Raw genomic sequence first — 23,373 nt, forward strand, 5'->3', positions numbered from 1 at the left:
ACACAACACTTCCGTTAACTGTCGTCAAAATAAAAGACTTGTGCTTCTGTTACGGTTTTAGTATCTTTCTCGTTTCCAACTCGTGTTGCTAAACAAGTATTAAGCAAAAATATTATTCACTCTGAAACCGTCAGTAATAAATTTAACTAATGTTTGTCTGAAGGATGTACATACACGACATTTAAAGTGTAAAAACATGAACTTCCGATAGTTCATACAGTCAGACCCCACGTGGTCTTCAACGCACCGTTGTAGAGTAGAAACGACAGGTCCAAGTAGTCTGGTCGACATAAAAGAAAAAGCTGGAGATGTTAACATGGTTGGAAAGGTGAAACATGTCCGTCAGAAGCTCCATCAGGAGGCCGTGAAGCTCCACGGTCCCCACATCCTCACTCAGACCAGCGGGACGGAGCTGTCCCAAAGCCCGCTAGAGCTCCACAACACACCGGCGGCGCCACCCGTGGACAAAGAACCGACCCAAGGCGAAAGACAGGTCATACATCATCTGTCAGAATGTCAGGTTTTAAAAGTCATCTCCAGGAAAAGACCAAATATATTATATTGTTATAAATCAACTTAGTGAAACATCAAATGATATTCTGCTGAAATTGTATAACCGGGTTTGGAAAAAGGGAAAATACAAGCCGGGGAATTAAAGGCCTGTTGCATTAACTTCTAATATGTGCAAAAACAATGGAGGTTGTTATATAGAAAGTAAACAATATCTAGATGCTAAAGTAGTTTCAGAAAAGGAAGGAAATTTGTGGATCCGTCTGTGTGTGGACCATAAAATTAGTAAAGTACAGATAAACAGAAAGTATGGCGGCTGTACTTTTGATATAACGAGTGCCGACGATTATACAGTTATACAACAATGTGGAAGTGAGGACTGATGATCAAACTGTCCAAGTTGGTTGTGAAAGGTCGGATGTACAGGTGGTTAAAAAATTTTATAAGAGGAAAACAAAAAATAGGATAACACTGTTTAAGAAAATATATTATTGAAAATGGAGCCCCTCAAGGATTCATAATTAGCCTTTTTCTCTACAATGATAATAATGTGTTTTGATTTCATTACATTTTTCCAGACTATTTCTCAGAGCTTCTTTCCTTCTGGGATATTTGCTGCCACAAAGATTTCTGCTGAGTCTCTGGTCCAAACACTCAGCTTTGAGGAACGCCCACAAGTCCAACCCAGTAACACAGGTAAGATTGACGCTACCTTACCGAAGGACACTATTGCCAAATGTATTTTCTCACCAATCCAAATGATGGGAATCAGGTGTTCTAATCACTTCCAAGGTCACAGCTGTAAAAATTAAGCATCTATACATGCAGACTGCTTTTACAAACATTTGTGAAATAATTGACTGATCTCTCTCAGGAGTTCAGTCAATTCCAGCATGAAACTGTGAAACCATGAAACCACCTGTGCAACAAATCCAGTCATGATTGCACTTATTGCATGATTGCATTGCATATTGCACTTATGTGAGTGAGGGGTGGTGTAATCCCGGCCATGTTAACGTGAAGGAACAGATTTGTAGCCCGGACATTGAACTTCTGTCTGTGGGAATGCGGCCGTGTTATTTACCGAGGGAGTTTACGTCCGCCATTTTGATCGCTGTTTACATTCCCCCATCAACTGATGCAGCGGTGGCCTGTGACGTCATCAGCTCTGAAACAGCCAAACTCCAGACTAAACACCGAGACGTTGTTATTGTGTCTTGTCGCTTGTCTTGTCTTGTCTCTATGCTGTAACTGCGAAGTAATTTCCCTGCTGGGATGAATAAAGTACTTCTATTCTATGATATTTATTTGTTCCTAAATATTCCACAGTCAACTGTTAGCTGTATTATAAGTAGAAGGAAGTGTTTGGGAACGACAGAAACTCAGTCACAAAGCAGTAGGCCATGTAAGCGGTCAGAGGACGCTGAAGCTCATAGTGCAGAGAGGTCGCCAACTTTCTGCAGAGTCAGTCACTGCAGACCTCCAAACTTCACATGGCCTTCAGATTAGCTCAGGAACAGTGCGCAGATAGCTTTATGGAATGGGTTTCGATGGTGACCAGCTGCATCCCACTCATGCATCACCAAGTGCAATGCAAAGCATCGGATGCTGTGGTGTGTGGCCACTGGACTCTAGAGCAGTGGAGGCGTGTTCTCTGGAGTGACGAATCGCGCTTCTCCATCTGGCAATCTGATGGACCAGTCTGGGTTTGGCGGTTGCCAGGACAATGGTACTTGTCTGACTGTAAAGTTTGGTGGAGGAGAGATCATGGTGTGGGGTGGTTTTCCAGGAGCTGGGCTTGCCTCTTAGTTCCAGTGAAAGGAACTCTGAATGCTTCAGCATACCAAGACATTTTTTACAATTCCATGCTCTCAACTTTGTGTCAACAGTTTGGAGCTGGCTCCTTTCTCTTCCAACATGACTGTGCATCAGAGCACAAAGTAAGGTCCATAAAGACATGATGGAAGAATCTGGTGAGGATGAACTTGACTGGCCTGCAGAGTTCTGACCTCAGTCTGATAGAACAGCTTTGGGATGAATTAAAGCAGAGACTGAGAGCAGGCCTTCTCAGTATATGACATGAAAAATGTGCTTTTGGAAGAATAGTCAAAAATCCCCATAAACACTCCTAAACCTTGTGGACAGCCTTCCCAGAAGAGTTAAAGCTGTTCTAGCTGCAAAGGGTGGATCAACGTCATAATGAATCCTATGGGTTCAACATGACAATATGTCACTTAAACTCATATTTAAGTGACAGGTGAGCGAATCCTTTTGGAAATCTAGTGTATTGTCTCCTTACATCCACAAATCACAACAGATTTTACGTGATAGACCAACACAAATTAGTGCCTAACTGTAGTCCTATAGATTTTACACATATTTCTAACATTTTCAACGTTGTTTTTTCTAAGAAAAGACTGAAATCTGTGACTTGAAATTGTATTCAGCAAACCTAAATAAATCTAGTAGCCCTTGGATCAACCTAAATAAATCCAGAACTTCTGATAATCTTCAGAAATCACCTAGTTAGTAAAGAGTCCAGCTTGTTAAAGAACATTAGCAAACATCAACATCTGGTTAAGCGAGTCCAAATTGAAGAAGTCTAAATACCAGATGTTACTGTCTTACAGTTTGCTTGGCAGTTTGTGTTCCAGTTTTGGGATATAATAATGTAGAGATTAGATCAAAGTTTTGTCAGGACGTTAGAAATTTTTCTAAACTATCCAAATGTGTTTAACAAGCTCACTCTCGAAAAAGATCAGAATTTTTATGCCATTAATACTCAGGACCTGGTGCAGCAGAAAACATTTTAGATTTTCTCATCAGGAAGGAATCGCAACAAACAGGTACAGTCATTGTTGTAGACAGGATAATGCTCTAATTGATCTTTTTCCAACTATATTATCTATGAAAAAAAAGCCAACACATTTTAAAATCCAGATTTATTTAAATATTTAATTCCTGTGAATGCTCTGACTGGAAGAAACCAGCAGGGGCCGCCAGCAGGCTGGTCACTGAACCTATGGACTATTTGAGGGCTTCGTCTGAACTTAACTCCACACATTTCAACATCGCAATCAGCAGAAATCGTTCTTTTTAAGGGTGAAATTTTTCATAAATTCATCTGTTTTGCTCTGTCAGTGGGTTTTAAGCCACACTTTGATTCTATTCTTTGGGCAACTGTTTGGTTCTGTGTCTGGATTTTAGGATTCAAGGTTATTGAATCCTTTGTTTTTAGGATTCAGTTGTCTTTATTGTCTTTGTGTCTTGTTTTTCTATTGCAAGTGCAACAGACGTTTTATCACAAAATTTCTATTGCACTTTCTTAAAACACCTCTCAAGATGAAGTGTGTGTGTTGAATTTGCTGGCAGTCCAGAGCTACAGATAGTAAACATGAAGTTGTTTCCTGATTAAGACCACTGCTTTAAAGAGTCAACATTCACAAGTGATGCTTAAATATAATGACGCCAAACACAACACAAGTCAAGTTGTTTGTGTGCACTTAGTGTGAAATGAGCTAGTGTGAAATAAAATGAGTTAATTTCATCCTGTGTACCAGAGCCTTCACTTTTACAACTCACAACCAGTGAACCTTCAATACACTTTAAATGCTATTTCTCTGGGGGTGTGCTGAGGTGGTGCAGGGGGTTAGCACGCCCCACGTTTGGAGGCCTTAGTCCTTGACGCGGACGTCGCGGGTTCGACTCCCGGTCCCGGCGACCTTTGCCGCATGTCTTCCCCCCTCTCCTCCCCCTCTTTCCTGTCTGCCTACTGTCACAAAAAAAAAAAAAATGCTATTTCTCTGTCATGCTGTTGATAAAGTGACAATTCTGAAATATAATTCGTCATTTTTCTTTTCTGGTGACTGTCAATGAAGACCTCTAGAGCCAATAAATATCTGTATTCCCAGTTTTTGGTTTCATTAATGAAACTGTGTACCAGTGATCTGTAGTGTTCCAGTCCAAACTTGACTCCATATGGTTTTAAAGCTCATCTGATTCTGTGGTCCTCTTTGTGTTTCCTCAAAATGGCTAACTAAATAAATGGCCCAGACATGAAGCACATAAGCAGATTAAAGACTTTAATACGTCTTTAATTTGTGTCATTTTTTTCCAATTCAAGGCGTGTGGGTTGGAGGGTCGCCTTGTGTCCATTCAGCCAGAATCACAGCAGCTATCCATTTCATCTAACAGTAGAAAGCTGACTCTCCTCATGGGAGCAGAGTGGTGGTAAATTCCCCCACCCCTCTCTTATCTATCCTGGTTTCTGTAGTCAGCATCAGATGCTTATCTTTACCTGTTCTGACTGCAAACACTTGTGTTGTTTGGTTCTGTGGTGGCAGATAAAAACCCAGCATGTGCAGAGGACTTAACTACTGGAATGATTTTAGTCTCAACCTGCTAAGTTTTTCCTACCACTCCTTTTTTATTTTATCCACCTCAATTATTACTTAACAGTATACTGAGTGTTTTTTTGTAAGTTTCTGTTAAAAAAGCAACATTGGGCAATATGAAATGCTGTATTTGCATAATAATTCATCTAGATAGGGATCACCGGCAGTTTTTGAGTTAATCGTCTTTTTTCTAAATTGAGTGAAAGTTGCTGAATGTTTGTAGTCCTGTTTACTTTTAATTGAAATTGAAAGAAAAAGTATGATTAAAACAGAAGATGAAAAGTTTGAATTCATCACTACAGCGTCCAGCTGCCTGTGCTCACAGGTCAAATATGGACCTGCAGTATGTGGCCCAAACAAGATGATCTACAGACCTCCAAATGGCCCCTGTGCCACACTTTGAACCTTCTTTATCTAGATAATTGAGTGCAGGTCAGCTCCATTCTCTGCCCCTAGAAACCTCAACCGGGTTTTATATGTGCTACCATGTAACTGTAATACTGTTTCCACAGGACCAGTGGAGAAAAAACTCAAGTCAAAGAAAGAGAAGATGAAGGAAAGAAGAGAAAGATGGCTCAGCAGTAAGTTCATTAGCGCCTGAAGAACATGTTTCCACCACTGAGGACCTGCTGTTCTTCACTGAAAACACACATGCTTTAATGTCTGTCTTCATTCATAAAACTTTATTTCTCCACATTCAGCTGAAAGCAGATATTTACATAAACTTTTTAAGATTAAAATCAAGCAAAATATGTTCCTGTTTTAGCTACCATTCTATGTTTTATTTACTAAATGCCAGAATAATGATGACTTTCTTTAAATTCAATGTTTTCCACATTATTTGCCCTTTAAATGATCTATCAGTGCAAACTGTAATCTAGTTTTTATGTTGCTGTTTGAGTAATGGCTTCTTCCTCTCGGAGTGGCCTTTCAGCCTAGGACCTGATTCACTGTGGGTCCAAATCAGATGCAGTAAATGGCATTTGAAAGTTGTTGTCTGTTCTAATGTTCAGAAACTCCAGAAAAATGAATTTATCAAAACTTTGCAGTATGACCACAGATCCAAACTGCATGTGCCAGGAGAACAACCAGGGGTCGCTGAGCCGTTAGTGGTTATCTGTTTAGTAGTTTGAAAATTAGCACTGTTAGCACTAACTTAACATTCAGAAGTGTTTTCCTCTTCAGGATCCATCTATAAATGTGACACATGCTTACTGCATGAGTGGGTTTTGGATTCAGGACCGTTATTGTGTCTCAGTGTAATTATTGCTGCTCTCTAACTCTGCGGCCATCATCTCCAGTAATTGACATGAAGCCTGTAACCAAAGCCTTCTGCTGAGCCAATCAATTCCTCAGTAACACAACCCGCAGCTTCTTCACGCGTATAATTAGGTGCTAATGGCTGCTGCCTCAGACCTGCTGAAATCCGAGCCCGGCTCCACAGAGGACGCTTTTCCAGAATTAGGGAAGAAATTAGAAGGACAGCTTGTTCCAGGTTTCCTTGGTCTACAAAGAATGAATATATGAAAGGACAAAAGAAAAGCATGACTGACTCACCTAACAGTTTTATTGTGATTGACCTGAAATATTTATTAATTTTCTAGTAATTCAAAAAAAATTGCACTCTTATAGTTGGGAAAATAAATATTTTATTTAGCTCTGATTTTTCAAGTTTCACCACTTACAAAGAATGGCGAGGTCTGTAAGCCTCATCGTAGGTAAAGAGAGATGACCTAGAAAAATTCAAATCATTTTTGAATAATTATCATTTTCACTGCTCTGTGCACAATAATGAACAACAAAATCTTAAGTGATTTCAAAACACTCAAGAGAAAATATTCTTTGGGCAAACAGGACTTTTATCGATATTTACAAATAAGAAATTTTGTTAACTTAAAAATTAAGCCAGTTACTGACAAGAATATAAACCTAATGGAATTTTTAATTAATGCCTATAAATCAAAAATTAAAGGGAAAATTATTTCACTTATCTATAAAAACCTAATAGATCTCAAATAGATTCAACCCTACATATCAAAGCACGATGGGACAGAGAGGGCAATAACAGGAGGAACGGACAATAACGTGGAGATACTGATGGACATATAATAAATCTCTACAATGGCAAGAAATTGGATGTAAAAATCTGGTAAGATTCTTTATCATACCTTCTCAGAAATGCCACTATGATGGAAATCCTTCTGCATGTTGGAGAAAATGTAGAAATCACAACACAAACCATTATGTCTTCTGGGACTGACCAATCATAAATGATTACTGAAAAGAGATAAATAATGCTTTACAAGACTTTCAAGCAGAACATTCCTTTGGAGATCAAGCTTATGTATTTTGGCATAATTCCTCAAGAAGCTTCAAAAAGAAACAAATATCTGATGACTATTTTATTAACAGCAAGTAAGAAAAACATTACAAGAAAATGGTTATCACAAGACAAACCAACTTTAGATGACTGGATCAACTAACATGGAAAAAATAACAGTCTCTCAATGACAAGACTGAACATTTCTGTCAGTGGAGGCAGATTTGGGTAGATTATGTAAAACTTAAAAGATTTAATTTCATTTTTAGAGACCAAAGGTACTGACCAAATTAAATCTCCTCGACAATCCACTCTCCTATGACAGCCATACTTCATAATTATTTTATACTATGTTTTTGTTGGTGTATTTTTTTTGTGGTTTGCCTTTTACATTTATAACTTAATTTTTTCTATTCTTTCATTTCTTCTTTCACACTCTCTTTTACTCCTTATTTTATAATCTCTCTCAGGAAAGTGCAGTTACATTTTTGTTTTGACTGTTTCTAAAGAAGGAAAGGGAGAAAAAATTATTAAAATCAAAAATTAGATTTGGTTTGAAAAAAATAAATTAAAATAAAAATCTGAGATTTTATCTTTAAGACGTATCACTCAGCCCTGACAGGAATCTTTGTTTAAAGCTGTTTCCTGTAGTTCCTTACCAGTTTAGCACAAACTGTAGCAGGGATTTTGGTCCGTCTGTCCATACAGGGCTGTGGATACACTACATGAAAGCTCAGCTTCCTTCAAAGATTTTCTGTTGTGTTCAGGTGTGAGACTGGCTGGGCCACTCCAGAACCTTGAGATTCTTCTTGTGGAGCTTTACCTTCAAGGAGTAAAATGCTACTGGACGTTCTCATAGCTGTGTGTTTTTCAGTTCTTCAAAGAAGAAACCCTCCAGAATCCACAGTTTCACATTTAAAAAGTAGAACACATAATGGATTCATGTTTTAATCCTTTTAATAATAATAGTTCAGGATCAAGTCAACTGACTTGACTGAACTGACTTTTTGCTCACCAAGAAAAGATGCTACAGTAACTAGTTATGAAACAACCATAAAACTGCTGTTTGGATCAGTTTCTTTTAGGGTCTACTGATTTCTGATGTTTCTAACTAGCTTGTTTTTATTGCCATTGTTCTGTTTCTGTTGTCACAGAGATCAGCTTCATCAGGCAGGCCAAGGAGAAGCAGGCGGCGGAGGCCTGGCGGCGGGCCACCCCTGTGGTGGGAGACCTCAGGCCGCTGGTGGACGCCCTGCCGGAGCTCTGCCAGCTCATTAGGCCCCCTGCTGCCTTGGGATCCCGTCGTAAGACAAGGAAGAACAAAACGTAAGTTACAGTTCAGGGCTTATTCTGTTCAGCTCTTAACGACAGGTCCAAGAAAGAGCAGGAAGATTCATCAGAAGAAATCCAAACTTCTCTTCAGACCCTTCTAAATCAAAGAGAAGTTTGTGAGATGTGTCACTGTAACATGTTTTGTTCTTCTGTTTCAGGCCCATGAAGAGGCCTGAGCCGACAGACTTCAGCCAGATGAAGCAGTCCCAGAAGCGGAAACTGCTGTAAGCATCGCTTTTCTGTTCGATGATGACAGTTATTCTCAAACCCCCTAGTGGTCCGGAAGGCTTTGCATTTGCTGTAACATGATCTTAAAGTGTGTACAGTTAGCTTACCTAAGGATTGTGTTTAAAAATAATAATGAATAAGTGGCTTATATTTACTCAGAAGAAAAGCTGAGTACACCAGTGGAAAGAAAACAAAACCCGGACTGCTTGCATAATTGGAAGAATTTATGTCTGCAGGAATATTTTTCAGTTTCTTTTTGTGGGTGAGTGGCAGAGTGTTTGTTTTTAGAACAGACCTAGACTGTGGCCAGGTCTCTACCCTGACCACTGTGCTGAGTGTGATGTGACAGTGATAAGGCAGTGAGCTGCGCTGCGCCCCACCCTGACTAACTATATCTTAACATCTCAAATAAAACAATTATTCAAATTGAGCTTTCTTAGGGCTAAAAGAAAATATTTGTTTCTGCTATAGCAAATTACATCTATTTTTTATATTGCTTCTAATTTATAAATGACTCTAAACCTTTAGTAATGCACACAGCACTTGTAATAAATAACTTCTTTTTATTTTTAGGAGTTTTTCAGCATTGGGAAACTTAGAATCTGTTCTTTCAGAATCTGTAAATAAGTCAAAACACCCGGAGTAACTCGCTCATGGTTCTGTTGTGGCCAGACACATTTACAAAATAGCATCACTCTTCTCATTAGGACGAACAAAGGAGACAACAATACGGCACTTAAGAGGCTAATATTTTAACTTTAGGTTATATATATTAAGATGATGTGTAAGGGCTATTTCAATTTAGGTGGTTCATGAGTGTTTGTTAAATTGGTAGAGTGATTTTCAGCCTGTAAACGTTTGTTAAACGCTGGATTAGGGACAAAGGGCTAGGTTACCGAGGGTCAACCTGTTCTCTGCTTCCACAGGGAAACCGAGAGAAGCCGCTTCAGCGATGCAGTCAGGATACTCTCCGGCAAACAGAACCCACTGCTGGACATTGGAGAGCAGCTTAAGAAGAGGATGAGGCATGAGGAAGAGCAGGGCCCCAGTTAGTAGCAGCTGGACTCTCAAACTGGACCACCTGATGACTGTAGCTTTCTGCTTTCCATTGTGACTCTGAGTATTTTTCAAAAATAAGCTTCCAGAAAGCATCCACTTCTGCTTGTCTCTCTCAAACATCTTTAGAGGGTCTTCTTGTTATTTTGTTGTTCACCAATAACAGTTCTCCATGTGCTGGAGCCATCATCGTCCACAAAGAAGTTCAGCATCTAAATTTGTTCCTCTGGAAATGTCATGTTGAACTTCTTCATGGCTGGAAGTTCTAAGACCCTGAGCAGGGTCTGGGTGGTTAGCTGTGGTTAGATCAGAGGTAAGACAAACCTAATCAATAGGAGCTTCAGGGCTCATGTGGACCATTAGTGCTCATTAATAATGGATGCTACAGGAAGAGCATAGGCTCAAATAAAGTCATTAGAGCTTTGCAAAAGCAAACATTGAATTTCTGAACTTTCAGCTTGCTAACATCTGACTATGTTGTGTTATGTTGTCATTTTGGTATGATTGGAAGCTTCAACAACATATTTTATTGGGGTTTATGTTGAGTGGTGATGGTATCTTAAGCCAGTGTATCTCAGCCCTGGTCCTCCAGGCTCACAGCCCTGCATGTTTTAGGTGCTTCCTTTCTTCAGCCCAACTGATTTGCTGAACTGCAATCACCTGAATCAGGAATACTAAGGCAGGGAGCTAGCTAAAACATGCAGGGCAGTGTGACTTGAGGACCATGCTTGGGAAACACGGTCTTTAAACACTCCACAACTTTCTCTCTGCTGTCTGTTTTCACATAAAGTCCACTGAAGTTTGAAAAACACACAGAATCATGGCAATAAACTAATGAACATGTGTTTTTTTTTTTAACTCATTTGTGTAAGACGTGATGCAGCTATGCTGAATGAAGCTGAAGTGATGATCAACACCTTACTCAAACGATGATGATGATGGTGGTGGGAGGGGCTTTAAGAGTAAACAAGTAAATAAAGGAGTAGCTCATTGATGAAGGCCTGGCTGGAGTCATTTCCACTGAAACTGAAGTATGTTGGGATTGTGCTCCTGAAAAATTAGAGTTTAGATTTATGGCCTTAACCCAACTACAAATTTGGCTCCAGCTTTAATAAGCCTACAACATACAGAAAGCCAAACAAGAATGAGCCAAGTGAAGTAGTGTTAATCTTGCTATTATAGTCTAAATAGAGAAGTAGGCAGCTTACCCTGTTGATGAAAGATAAAAATTAAGGTGAAGATGTTCATTAGACTTTAACATAATTAGCAATAGTGACCCCACAGTTGTCAACTCAATAATTTTCTTGCTTCATTGAGCAACATTTCAGTAAAAAAAAGATATTGCCCAAAATCGGAAGGTTAAGCTTTTTAAAAGATCAATGATCGGCCAGAAAACTGCATTCGGTGCAGCCCTAGTTAAAATTTGATCAGCCTTATTTCTGTTTTACCTTAGGTCAGTTCTTAGCTGTTTTAGCGCATGCTCATTTCTTCCCAATGCCTAATTATTTGTTAAATTCATTTTACAAACAAATTTAACAAATATTTATTTGTAAAATATTTGTAAATATTTTTACCATTCTCTCCCCTCACACCTGCAACCCATTTCTAATCAGCCATCTGTTCCTTGTTCTGTAAATCAAGCTTCCCAGTATATACAGTATGTCATTTATTCAGTCTTGCTGTGCTGGCCCCTCCCACTATGTTCCTGTTACTTCCCTGTAAAAACCTGCTATCTTTCTACCCCTGATCCCTGTTTTTGTTCTGTTCTGGCTTTGAGTGTGTGTGTGTGTGTGTTTGTTTGTAATATGTTGTGGGGACCATTGTCCTGACACATACTGCTCCTTGTGGGGACCAAAGTCTGGTCCCCACAAGGGAAAACGCTGTTTTGGGGTCGGGGGTCAGATTTAGGACTAGGATGAAAATTGAGTTTTGGTTAGGTTTAGGATATGGATTAGTTTTAGGCTGTAGAAATGAATGGAAGTCAATGGAAAGTTCCCACAAAGACAAACAACGCAAACGTGTGTGTTTTTGCTGTTGTTTTGTTTTGGGTTTTTTAAGTCTTTGTTCTTCATCTTTTTGTTAAATATTCATGCCTCTGCTTCTCCTACATTTGGGTCTTACTCCACCACAACATCATGACATTTCCATTTCAAACGTGCACAAAGCTTTCTCAATTTTCCGCTAATGGAAAAACCCCCACAATTTTGCAATTGCTATGTTTCTACTAAATAAGAGACTCAATTAAATCATGCGTGAATAAGTTTGTTCATGTGATTAATAATTAGAAAACATGTTCCTCTTTTCTGCTAGTAGTATCATCTGGTTGTTCATACTCAACCTCCAGTTGATCATATTTTGTTAGAACCAAAGAACCACTGCGTCCTTGCGCAAATATTTTTTTTAATCAAAAAAACTTTTTTTTGAAATTGATATGTTTCCATTAAGCACATTTATTTTTGTAATTCCAATTTCTGCAGCTTTTCTTCCCAATGCAACAAGCTCCTTATGCCTGGGAGAGGAGATGTATCTACTGTATGTGGCGTTTTGAAAAAATCATAGTAAGCAGTTTTACAGGGCAGCTATGGTTTCAACACTTTCAAATGACTCAACTTTTGAACAACTGTTAGACCTCTGGTGCAGCCAGCTGCGTTTCATCCTGTTAGTCCAGTCCTACAAATAAGCTGCTGTCTAATCAGACACACTGCTGCTTTATCCTCCCACCCCTTTTCTTCTCATCCTGTCTCCTCCTCTCCAGTCCTCTCAGATAAGACAGGCAGGTCCTGGAGGAAAGAGAATGAACCAGCCGGTGCTGGGATCTACAGAGCTTCTGGAACCTCCTGCACACAGTAAGTACCAAAGCATGGCTCACCTCTGTAGTAGTGGTTCTGGTTCTGAAGACTACTTGTCCAGATTGTGCAGTCGGACTCACATATGTGAAAATTAAGCCTGAACAATGTTCTGGAATTGAACTGACAGCTCAGTGTGTGTTCTGCTTAATGTTCAGATGACTCTAAAAGAACTTTATTCTGCGTTGATCCACCACAGAGAGCAGCAGTATTTACTGAACCATCCAGTTACTGTGCCGATAAAACAAACCTGTTGGACTTAACCAAGAAAAGCTGGAATCCTTTTTATTGCATTCCTGAAGATAAATAAACACTTCTGTGAATTTATTACAAGTCATTTAAAATAAAATATTTTTATGTAATTAGCTTAGTTGAGTGATTTGTTTAGATGAATCTAAACTGACACACATTTTTTTCTTGCTTAAAAAAAGGCAAATTGGAAATAATTCAGCAGGTCTATTAAAAAGCTGAGCGCAGCAGAGCGACGATTAAACTCACCACCTTGTTAGATTCCTACTGTTACAGCTTTACAGCATAATGATGAGAACAACAATGGCTGGTGACATTTGTATAAAAACAACTGAAAGATTGATAAAAAAAGTGGCTTATGTGACGGTTTTAGTAGGTGCTGTTTTAAATAAAGTTCAAATTAAATGTAGACGGAGTAGAACTGTGACTTGACAAGAAGAAAACACCATCATAACCATTATATGATGTACATTTAGGCAGATTCTTGGTATTTTATAGCTAAATTTGTGTATTAAAATGACTTTAAAAAGAAAAGAAAAACAAAAGTGAACCGCAGCATCAGAGCAGTAGCATCATTGTAACAACTGCACAGAAGGTGTATTTACAAAGGATTTTCCAACTAATATATGATTAAAAGTGACAACTATTAAAAGAAAATATGCTGATAGTGATCTGATAAAAGAAAGTACTGATTTGTTTGTTTCTAATAAATCCTTTTGAACATATGTTTCCCCCGATGGAACCAAAATGGCTCCAATCTGCACATGAGAACTATTTACAGACTTCACCTTTAACATGAATGATTCAGGGCAGCTCATCAGGATGGGCTCAGGGTTATATATTGTTTTGTTCAATAATTTCATATATAAATCATATTTTGGGGGGAAATTTGTATCTGTGTATCAGATGTAAATCTTAAAGATAAACATTGAAAAGTCACCTGAGTGTTAAGCTCAAAATTATTCATATTCCCATCAGATATAGGATTTTAATTTAATTTAATTAGTTGGTAGAGACAATCCACATTAATTAACAGTTTTGTAAATGTGCCAGAATTAACCTAAAGGCTGTCAAAGGTTCGCAATAAACAACCAAAAGTTATTCAAATAAAATTAAAATTAACTACACAAATTTAGTAAATAAATGCAAACAGTAAATACACAAAAGGGAAAATACAACACCGTTATTATAAAAAGCATTAGTAATAATTAAAACTAAATTAATCTACTTTCATTTAATCAAAAAGTGTCTCTGAGGCCTTTGTCTCTTCAAGATAATAAAACAGATAAATATATATTTATCTGTTTCTATTAAAACATGTCATGTTTAAAGTGATTGTCAAGCTTCTAAATAATCAGAATAGGTTTTATTGGTATTAAAACATTTAATCTCTTCCAATAATTTGCATAATTTATCTTTGCTAATGAGCTGGAAATCTGTAAGGCTGGAAAGCCTCCTTACCATCACCCTAATCTTAAAATGTAAAAGAAGGGTCCCGAAACAACAGAATTTCATCTGAGTATATGTTTTGAAAATAATAAAAATCATGGAAAAGTTGGTTTTGTAATTTTGTGTCAGCAAAGGAAAAAGCAAGAAGGTACAGTAATATAAATGAATACATTTACAGAAATAAAAATATTTACACAAATAAAGTTCAAGAACTGATGTCATTAACAGATTTTGTTTTTTCATTATATTTATTTCATTTATTATTTGTGATGTCAAAATGTTATTTTTGTTTTGACAATTTAATCTTTATGGAATGGAGATGCAGCAAGGCCAAGTTGAGGAAGTTGCAGGAGCAATCTACACTTTAAACACTTCAGTTCAGACAGTTAAAAGTAGCCAAAGTAGCACTTATTTCATTTCATGGTTGATCATTTGTTTTCAGCCTAATAAAATGTGATGATTTTATTAAAGAACAGCATCATGGTCAAACTTATCCAGAAAGGAGCCTGGATTTATTTCAGTTTTATGGCCATAGAATTGTTAAAAAGTTCTCAATGAGCATTTATTCATCTTTTCTCCAAAAGCCTTAAGTTTCAACATCTGGATGTTCTGCAGTGTGAATGTGTGTCTATGACCGTGTAATAATAATTTAAAACACTGAAGCAAAAATGCCAAATTCAGTCTGGCAAAAAGGTTAAAAGTGAAAGCAATTACAAACATTGTGTAAAAGGATTTTTTTAGACAAAATAACATTTTGGATTTCTGATGACCAGAGATGAAGATCCAGTCCCACCTGGCCTAACTTTTAACATATTTTCCAATGTCAAGCTTTATATATATTTGAATGTACTTTTCCCACAAGAGTCATAATCCTTCAAGAGGTTGTTAAGGAGACATTTTGAGTTAAAGCAAGTTTTAAGTAAGTCATACATTAAAACCTCTGGATAGACAGCAAGACAAACAAAGGTCACATGACCTGCATATGTGTTCATAGGGGAAGTATGTTTGTGTAATTGGGATGAGTCTAAGGAGATCATTTGAAATGTCAAGAATATCTTTTTTTTGTTTTAAGTTGTTTTTTTTCTCATTCTGCCCAGTAATGATGAAAACACGGACATTCTTCCAAGAACACCATAAAGCTCACTTTTACATTCTTCAATCTTTAGGTCTGAAGTTTCACACGACGTTGGAACAACTGAGTTGACAGAACTGAATGTAGAACTAGATTAGGGTTCTGTGTAGAGAAAAAAAATGAAATGAAAAATCAGATGTGAGTTCTGTTGCTCCAGAGGAAACAGGAAGTACTCTGTGTTAGCAGGTTTGTCTGCTTTGCTATGTGAAGCATAATTTCAACAGAATATTTTATTTTAACTTTAGTCACTTCAAATCACTGTAGTTCTGATCAACTCTACTAAATCTTACACATCTGTTGACTAAATTTAACTGACTACAATTAGTCACAGTGGGATATATTTAGGGCAAAATTACTTCATTAAAGAAGATTTATTCTCATAAAAAATGTTTCTTCTGGATTGGATGGAGATCGAATTATATTTTATTAAACACTGGTACACAGATTAACTTTTAGTTTCTAGTGTTATTTCATCTGTATTTCAATGTTGACAAATGAGAATCCCAAATCAGATTCAAACAAAAAATGAAAAATATAAGCAAATCAGATCAAAGAAGTAATTGTGTTTGCTGGACTCTGCCTGAATAACATTCATATTTATGGAATGTGAGCATTTTTCTTGCATGTATCACATTGCTGTGAAATACTCCAAATGAAATTGCTGTACTTGTGCTGTAGAGTGACTTTAAAATATTTGACAAAAATAAAAATGTAGCCCGGGAAGCTGAAATATATGCAATTTGCAACCTGTTAAAACAGCTAATTTATGTTAACTTGCTGTTTCTCAATAAGTGCGTTACATGATGGTAAGGACTTATTTATAGGCTATTTATTTTATTCATTATTTTTTGCAACAATTTAGATCAAATGTCCTGGCAGTTTATACATATTTTTATTTTATAAGTTTGAGGTTTAAATTGAGATTTATAAAACTCTTTGAACTACTACTGTTGTTAAAAAGCACCTTAGTTCAAAATCTTTCCAAACTGAATGCTGCACATCTCATAAAGCGGCATTTTTAAAATCAGTAGACAAGTTTTGATTTCATTATTGAATTAAAAACAAATGCTAAGTCAGGTCGCTCCTTTAGTAACCGTTGAAAAGCCCTGACTCAACTCTGCGTTTTACTACAGCTTCTGCAGCTGTTCCATCAATATTGCATTTGCCGTCTGTGAGACGATGACTGGAATATTTCTGCAGTCCTTCGTTCAGTCAGCATTTCCTCTTGGGTTTTTCCCGTTTCTTCGTGTTTTCTTACTCTAACCAGTTTCCATGCTTCCAGAAGCAGGATTTATGTCTCTCTGCTGCTTTATGAAACCCAAAGAGCAACTCATAAACAGCAGTCAGGTTATCAGCATTTCTCTCTGCGATTTCTTCCTCATGTCCTTCTGATGTCCTCACTGAGCCTGAGCTCAGTGCTGCCTCCTGCTGGGACTTTAGCAAAGATTACTCAGCTGCAGAAGCATCGTTGCTCCATGCTGCTTCTAGTTTTACTGCTTTCTTAAAACAAGGTCCAGATTGACTGAAGATGGTTTTCTTTACCTGTTCAGATCACTTGGCACAGTTTGCCTTCATCAATTCATTATTGGGAGCTCAAATTTACTACCAACTGATGTATAAAAGAGAATTCCATTTGTGTTAAAAACAAGTAAAACTAGAACTGCAAGCATTTATGTGTTCCTTGCCCGACCCAGCCGGTGCCCCCATGCACCGCCCCACCACACAGACATCACTTGACGTGGGCTTTAATATGTGTTTCAACCCAGATTGGAACATGCAGCCTTCCGATTCAGAGCAGTGTTTGATTAACTATTATGTTGTGATTGGGCAAAAAAAAAAAAAAAAAAATCAAAAATCCGCTGCAATCACTTTTTTTGTTTCTTCTTTAGGTTATATTGTGCCAAGTTTTATTGGGCTCAGAGTTGATCTTAGGGGGCGAGATTGGTTTTGGCTAATGCATTCTTCATGGCTCTCTGCTGAAAAAAAACAAAAACATTTTTGCATGGGGGCTCATCTGTTGAAGAATCTTTCTAGGAAACTTTGCCCATATCAATTTTATTAATGAGACATGCCAATTTCAAGTTATAAGCATAAACAATTATTTTCTACCATAGCGCCACCTGCAGAGGTGCACATACCTGAATCTGTGTATCTGGGTAGCAGTTTGTGTCCTGATAAAAGTTGTAATAAGCTGCAGTATGAGTTTCAACGGAGAAGAACATATAAGAAAAATGGAAAAACGTAGTGAAAGCAGCAGGCGGACGGCCGTCTGCTGGATTCCACGGCCTCAGAACCCTAATGACTGTAGAACCAGTGGAACAAACATCCCACTGGTATACTGCCATTACTTTGAAAGCATAGTATATAGTTACTGAAGATGTAACAATGGCCAAAATGTGCATTATCTATAATAAATCAGATTTCTATGAAAGTACATAACCTGGAAGGAGAAAATAATATTTGTAGATGAACAAAAGCACGAGTTAAATGCAAACTACCAAATTAGACTTAAAATATCAAGACTTTTTTTGGGGTGAACTTAGTTTCTATTGCTACATGTGATAAAGTCCAATCGATGTCTGAGCTGAAAGGCCACTCAGACAGGAAGAAGACATTATTCCACCAGCAACAGAAGAAGCCAGATTACAGTTTTTTAATGTCCTTTGGGACAAAGACCCAAGTTTCTGGTCTGGTGAAAGTAATTCTAGAATTTGGACCATTAGTTGGATTTGGAGGGGAAAAGATGGCAACTTGTCGGCCTCTGACAATCTAAGTGTAACCTGCAACTCACAAAAACAGGTTAATTAATTTATACTATATATATAGGAAGTTGGGCCTAATCAGAAGATATTAAATTCTAGGGAACCCAGGTGTGAGCAACAACAGAACACACAGTGTCTACAAGAAAAGAGCAAATATTTAATATAATAAACAATTGTGGATCCACATTTAAAACAGACAAACAAATACTGCGCGCTTTTAAAAAAAATAAATAAATAAATAAATTGAATACTTCAGTCTCCAATGAATTAATTCTTCAGTCTCAAAGTCTCTCAGCTGGTGACCAGTCGGGTCACTATCTACCCGTGCGCCTGGTCCTCTGGGCTGGGGCTCGCCATCCAGTTTCAGGTGAAGAGGGTCTTGGAATTTTGGCCCTCCAAGCCAAAAGTGTACTGTACAAACTCCAAAAAAAACCCTGACCTATAACAAGGCCAAAGTAAAACATTTTAGCACATAAGATGCTATTTAATCATTTCTCAAGTTCTTCTTATTTTTTTCTTTCATGTTGTATAACAACAAGTTAACAGAACACAATTTTTCCAACATATTAGTAAAACTAAATAGATTAGCTTATATGTGGTAAAAAAAGAATATAATATACATTCAATCTTAAAATAAATGCAATTACATAAAACAAATACAACATACACAACAATAACAATACAAAATCTTACAATCAATTTTATTTTATATTAAATTTTATAATTTAATAGGTATTTTAGCCAATTTTCACCAAATTTACTTAACCAACTGCCGAGCGCGTGCGATGACTCACCGATGCTCCGAGCTGTCAACGGCTATTTTTCGGGCTTCAGCTGTTCACGGGGGAAACCCTCCGAGATCTAATAAAACCGAATGTAGTATTTTGAATTATATATTTAGTGAATTTATATTAATATTGTTTTCCTTACCAATTTCCAGATTCGTCAATTTCTTTCTACCTCTTTACGGAAACGACCGTCAGCTGTTAGCTCTCAAGCGTTCGCAGCGAAACAACCGTCAGCTGTTAGCTTTCAAGCCTGTCTGCCGCGCTCCGAACGAAACAACCGCCAGCTGTTAAAAAGGGGCGGGACGATCACCCCCATTGGCCGACACGAAACCAGACCGCGCCAGCCATTGGCTGCCTAATCTGTCAATAGAAGCTAACACTAAAAGCATATTTCACATTTTTTGAAGATTTACGTAATTACCTTTTAGCTATTTTGGTAGAATAAGACATTGAATCAACATCTATTATTTTTTTTTTGTGTTTTTAAACACTGGGTTACATAAGCCTAACTGCAGCCAAGCCTAAAAGTATTCATACCCCTGGCAGAATTAGATTTAAAATTCTAATTTGAATAAGACATTTGTTTCTGACAGAAAATCAGACAGAGGTCTCTCAGATCATAAGGTTTGAAAAAAGAACAACAAACAAACTGGAACTCTAACAATTGTGATGTCTGCTTTAAAGTTATATGTTCATTTTTATATCGCATAAGAGCAAACCATTTGTTTGCTAAGATTCACCCCTAAGATTTAGGGGTGATTGGACTTTATCGGGTTCTGGAGTTATTATGCCATCATATGAATGGTACCATGTTTACCTTCACTTTTCTCCATGGCATACCTGTACAGTCTCCTGATTTGGCCACAAAGTATCCTTCCTTAACCCCTTTTCCCGCCGTTCTCTCGTATTAGTATTTATTGTGCGAGGTAAGTGTGTGTGGCCAGACACACACACTTTGACTCCGCTGCTTCAATCAAGACAGACGTTTTCTAACGTGGGAAGAGACAACCAATCAACCAGTTTCATTCAAGAGTTCTCTGGGGACTCGTTCAGAGGAGCTGCTGTCCAGATAAAAGCTCCCAGCATGTAGAGAAAATCCTGAAGGACGAGACACTGATGCATCTATATGAAGAGAACTCCAAACATCTGTCAGCCAGGGGACAAAAATGAAGAAGATCTTAGAGCCTTCAAGCTTTATGTATAGCCAGCTAGATGTTTGTTGGCTGTAAGACTTGGATGACATTTTGTGGATTAAGAACAGCATCCTATCAGAACATGATAAAGGAATGCAAAAGGAGACATTTATTTATTTAGAATCACCTGCCTGTGTTCTCCAACAGATTCATTTCTGAACTTTGATTGGGCAGCTCCAAAACATTAATATTACTTCTTGTCAGATGAAACATATTGTTCTGATTAAAAGATCAATATGTTGATGTATGAATCATTTGTACTGAACTGAATGATTTAGTAGTAAAAGCATTGGGTTAATTCCCTTCACACATACTCTGTGAATTTGCGTGGCAACCCATTCCTAATCCACAGGGTTAAATAGAATGTATGCACACCCTGCCCAGCTATTGCAACTTCAGGAACTCTGGAAAGGGTTGTAACAGATTTAGGGGTGTCTGTATGAACGTTTTGACCATCTTTTCAGAAGTGCATATGTGAGGTCAGGCACTGATGTTGGACAAGAAGGCGTAGCTCACAGTCTCTACTGTAAAAGGTTGAGTTCAGGAATCTGTGCAGAACAGTCAAATTCCTTCACACCAACCTTGCTGATCCATTTATCTGTGGACTGGTGCTCAGTTATGTTGGAAGAGGAAAAGATCATCTCCAAACTGTTCCAACAAAGGTTGGAGAATGAAGCTGTCCAAAATATTTTGGTATGATAGAATGACTAAGAGTTGCTTTCATTGGAACCAACAGAGTGAGCCCAACCACTGAAGGACATGCTCCCATGGTAGTCTTCCCTCCACCAAACTTTAGAACTGACACACTGAGATCAGGCAAATCCTGTCAAATCAAAATTCACAGAGTAACAAACGGCTTGTTGTGTGGAAGAATGGAACAATAATGCAGTATTAACAAAGTAGGATATTTGTTGGCAAAAAACCCACAACAAAAACATATCAACGGTCCTAATAATCTCATCAGAGCAGCAGTGTCAGCATTTGCAGTAAGTACAGAAACTCATCTACAAACTTCAATAAATCTGCACAAACTGATGCAGTTCAGAGTTGGGACTTGTTGGTGTGAACATTAGGTGGAGCAATTTCTCCAGTTACACTACTGTATTCAAGAGTGACACAGCAGGAGGCTGCTGTCAGACGTTTCCAACTTTAAACAAACATAAACTTCAATGGTTTGCACGGATTTTGTGAAAACAAACCCTGAATGGTGTTGCACGCATTTTTATTTAGCCAGCCTAAATGCAGTCCCAGCTGCAGTTCTCTGGAGTCTGTCTCTACAATTTTTGAGCATCTATTGACTAAAATTGTGGCCAATTGTTCTCGGTGAGATTGTTTGGAGAACAGATGTTAATCTCAGTTTTTAGCTCTTCCCACAGATCTGGTCATTTTATGTCTGGACTTTTCCCAAATCACACATCTGCAATGTACCGACTGGTTTCTCTGTACAAGAGAATCTTAAAGTTCATTACAAAAATAATCTTTTGTCTCAAGTATTGAATAAGGTACATCAAACTGTTACATTCGGCTTAAAGCAGAACTTACAAATACACACAAGGGAGATCTGTCCCAGGAAATCAGGTAAGGTATGCTACACCATTAATTTGGAAAAATAAATAAATAAATACCCAATCACTCAATAAGAAATAAGTTGATCCTTAGCAACAATTATTTATTCAAAAAAGAATTACAATACCACAAAATAATAATAGCTTATCTTGATAAATAGATCGATAACTCCATTCCCTCAAAAAAATAAATAATTATGGTTACTCGGTTTCAATCAGCAAAAGACCTAATTAATTAAATGTCCAAAATTTTCCCATCCTTATTTCAAAGAGAATATTGTCCACAAAGCAGTTCCATATCCTCGAAAAATAAACAAAGTCCTGGAAGTATTTCCCCAAGTCCCGATCCAAAACGAAAAATCCTAACGTCCAAACCCCTCCCCAAAAAGATACGGAAAAAGAGTGGTACCACCAAAAATCCCCAAAAAGAAAAGTACCGTCCAGATCTCACCGGGAGCGTTTCTCTTTCCCCTCGGTGGCGTCCTCTCGCACTGGCGGCGTCCACTTGCACCGGGCGCCGTTTCCTGGGTGCAAACTCCGATCCAGTTCCTAAAATACCATCTGTGGCACGGGGCGATCTTTGATAGCTGTTTTTTATGTCTTTCCTTTGATTTTTACTAGTTTTAAACGTTCAGACAAGTCAAAACTCCCGCTGCACAGATCCCACGGTCAGCGTCTTCCTCCCCGCTTGCGCCTCTTGCGCCGACGCACACGCCCCTTTTTCAACCACCAATTCGTTTCACACACACCTGAACATATCAGGATTTACCCGAAATCAGTTATAAACAGTGGAAATTGGAATACCCTTCAACAACGAAATCACAGCAACTGCTCCACACGACAGGTTGATACATTCACTTTTCAATGTATTTATTTAGGAAACAACAAACATAGTGGTTATGTTACAAAACTTATAATCTGTTTTTTTAAATATTTTTTATCCATAACTTTATTTGTAGACTAGCCTACTGTTGTAAAAACAATATATTTCCAAGCACTGTTCAGGTAAAATCACTCAATCAAGTTTATTCATGAATTGTGCACAACTCAGAAAGCTCGTAGGACAATCAAGCAACATAATTACTAATTAAAAAAGACATACAATTAAAAGCTGGGAGAGAGTACATGTCAAATTGGCAGAGATTTTCAAAACATTTTACAATTTGGATCAAATTACATAGCATCACTGGGTATCACTCTATCACTTTATACCTATTTTTCAGGTATAAAGATCAAAATAATATATAGCGTCTCTGTCTTTATATAGTTGACATCAAGCAAGTCTGCTCGGAAAACTCCACCAGGCAGAGACAACGCATGAGTTTTATACAGAGGGATAAGGGATCCTAAACATGGGAAACAGACTGGTTCCCATGCAGCTGGGAAAAAACAACGTCCAACCTTGTACATGTAACCCAAATAGCTTGAACTTGGTGGGAATATACAGGAACTTAGAATAAACATATAGCAATACAAGTAGCAGGTGTGACCTTATTGTAATTTTTCCACATCACCTACCTACTCTTTGTGCAGATGTTTTTAATGCTTA

At 37.8% G+C, this 23,373-nt stretch overlaps 1 protein-coding gene and 1 long non-coding RNA gene across 2 annotated transcripts; one reads left to right on the forward strand and one right to left on the reverse strand.

Annotated features, from left to right (window-relative positions):
- Positions 1-203: 203 nt before the first annotated feature.
- On the forward strand, positions 204-10,832 carry slx9 (SLX9 ribosome biogenesis factor). The gene is made up of 6 exons (XM_028011521.1): positions 204-493; positions 1,089-1,206; positions 5,417-5,485; positions 8,379-8,550; positions 8,715-8,780; positions 9,711-10,832. Exons 1-6 carry the CDS (start codon positions 317-319, stop codon positions 9,835-9,837), a joined length of 729 nt encoding a protein of 242 aa, XP_027867322.1. The 5' UTR covers positions 204-316; the 3' UTR covers positions 9,838-10,832.
- Positions 7,420-23,203, reverse strand: LOC114141094 (uncharacterized). Its single transcript, XR_003594765.1, has 3 exons — positions 22,794-23,203; positions 18,056-18,068; positions 7,420-7,430 (listed from the first exon to the last, which is right to left on the reverse strand). It is a non-coding gene; the product is annotated as an uncharacterized LOC114141094 (long non-coding RNA).
- Positions 23,204-23,373: the final 170 nt, after the last annotated feature.

This window comes from Xiphophorus couchianus, chromosome 24 (assembly GCF_001444195.1).
Source record: "Xiphophorus couchianus chromosome 24, X_couchianus-1.0, whole genome shotgun sequence".
NCBI lineage: Eukaryota > Metazoa > Chordata > Actinopteri > Cyprinodontiformes > Poeciliidae > Xiphophorus > Xiphophorus couchianus.

Bases quoted from the DNA above. Each gene is read 5' to 3' on its own strand.
- slx9 (XM_028011521.1), top strand. From the start codon at position 317: ATGGTTGGAAAGGTGAAACATGTCCGTCAGAAGCTCCATCAGGAGGCC. The intron at 1,207-5,416 runs GTAAGATTGACG...CTGTTTCCACAG, and splicing joins AGTCCAACCCAGTAACACAG to GACCAGTGGAGAAAAAACTC. The intron at 5,486-8,378 runs GTAAGTTCATTA...CTGTTGTCACAG, and splicing joins AAGAGAAAGATGGCTCAGCA to AGATCAGCTTCATCAGGCAG.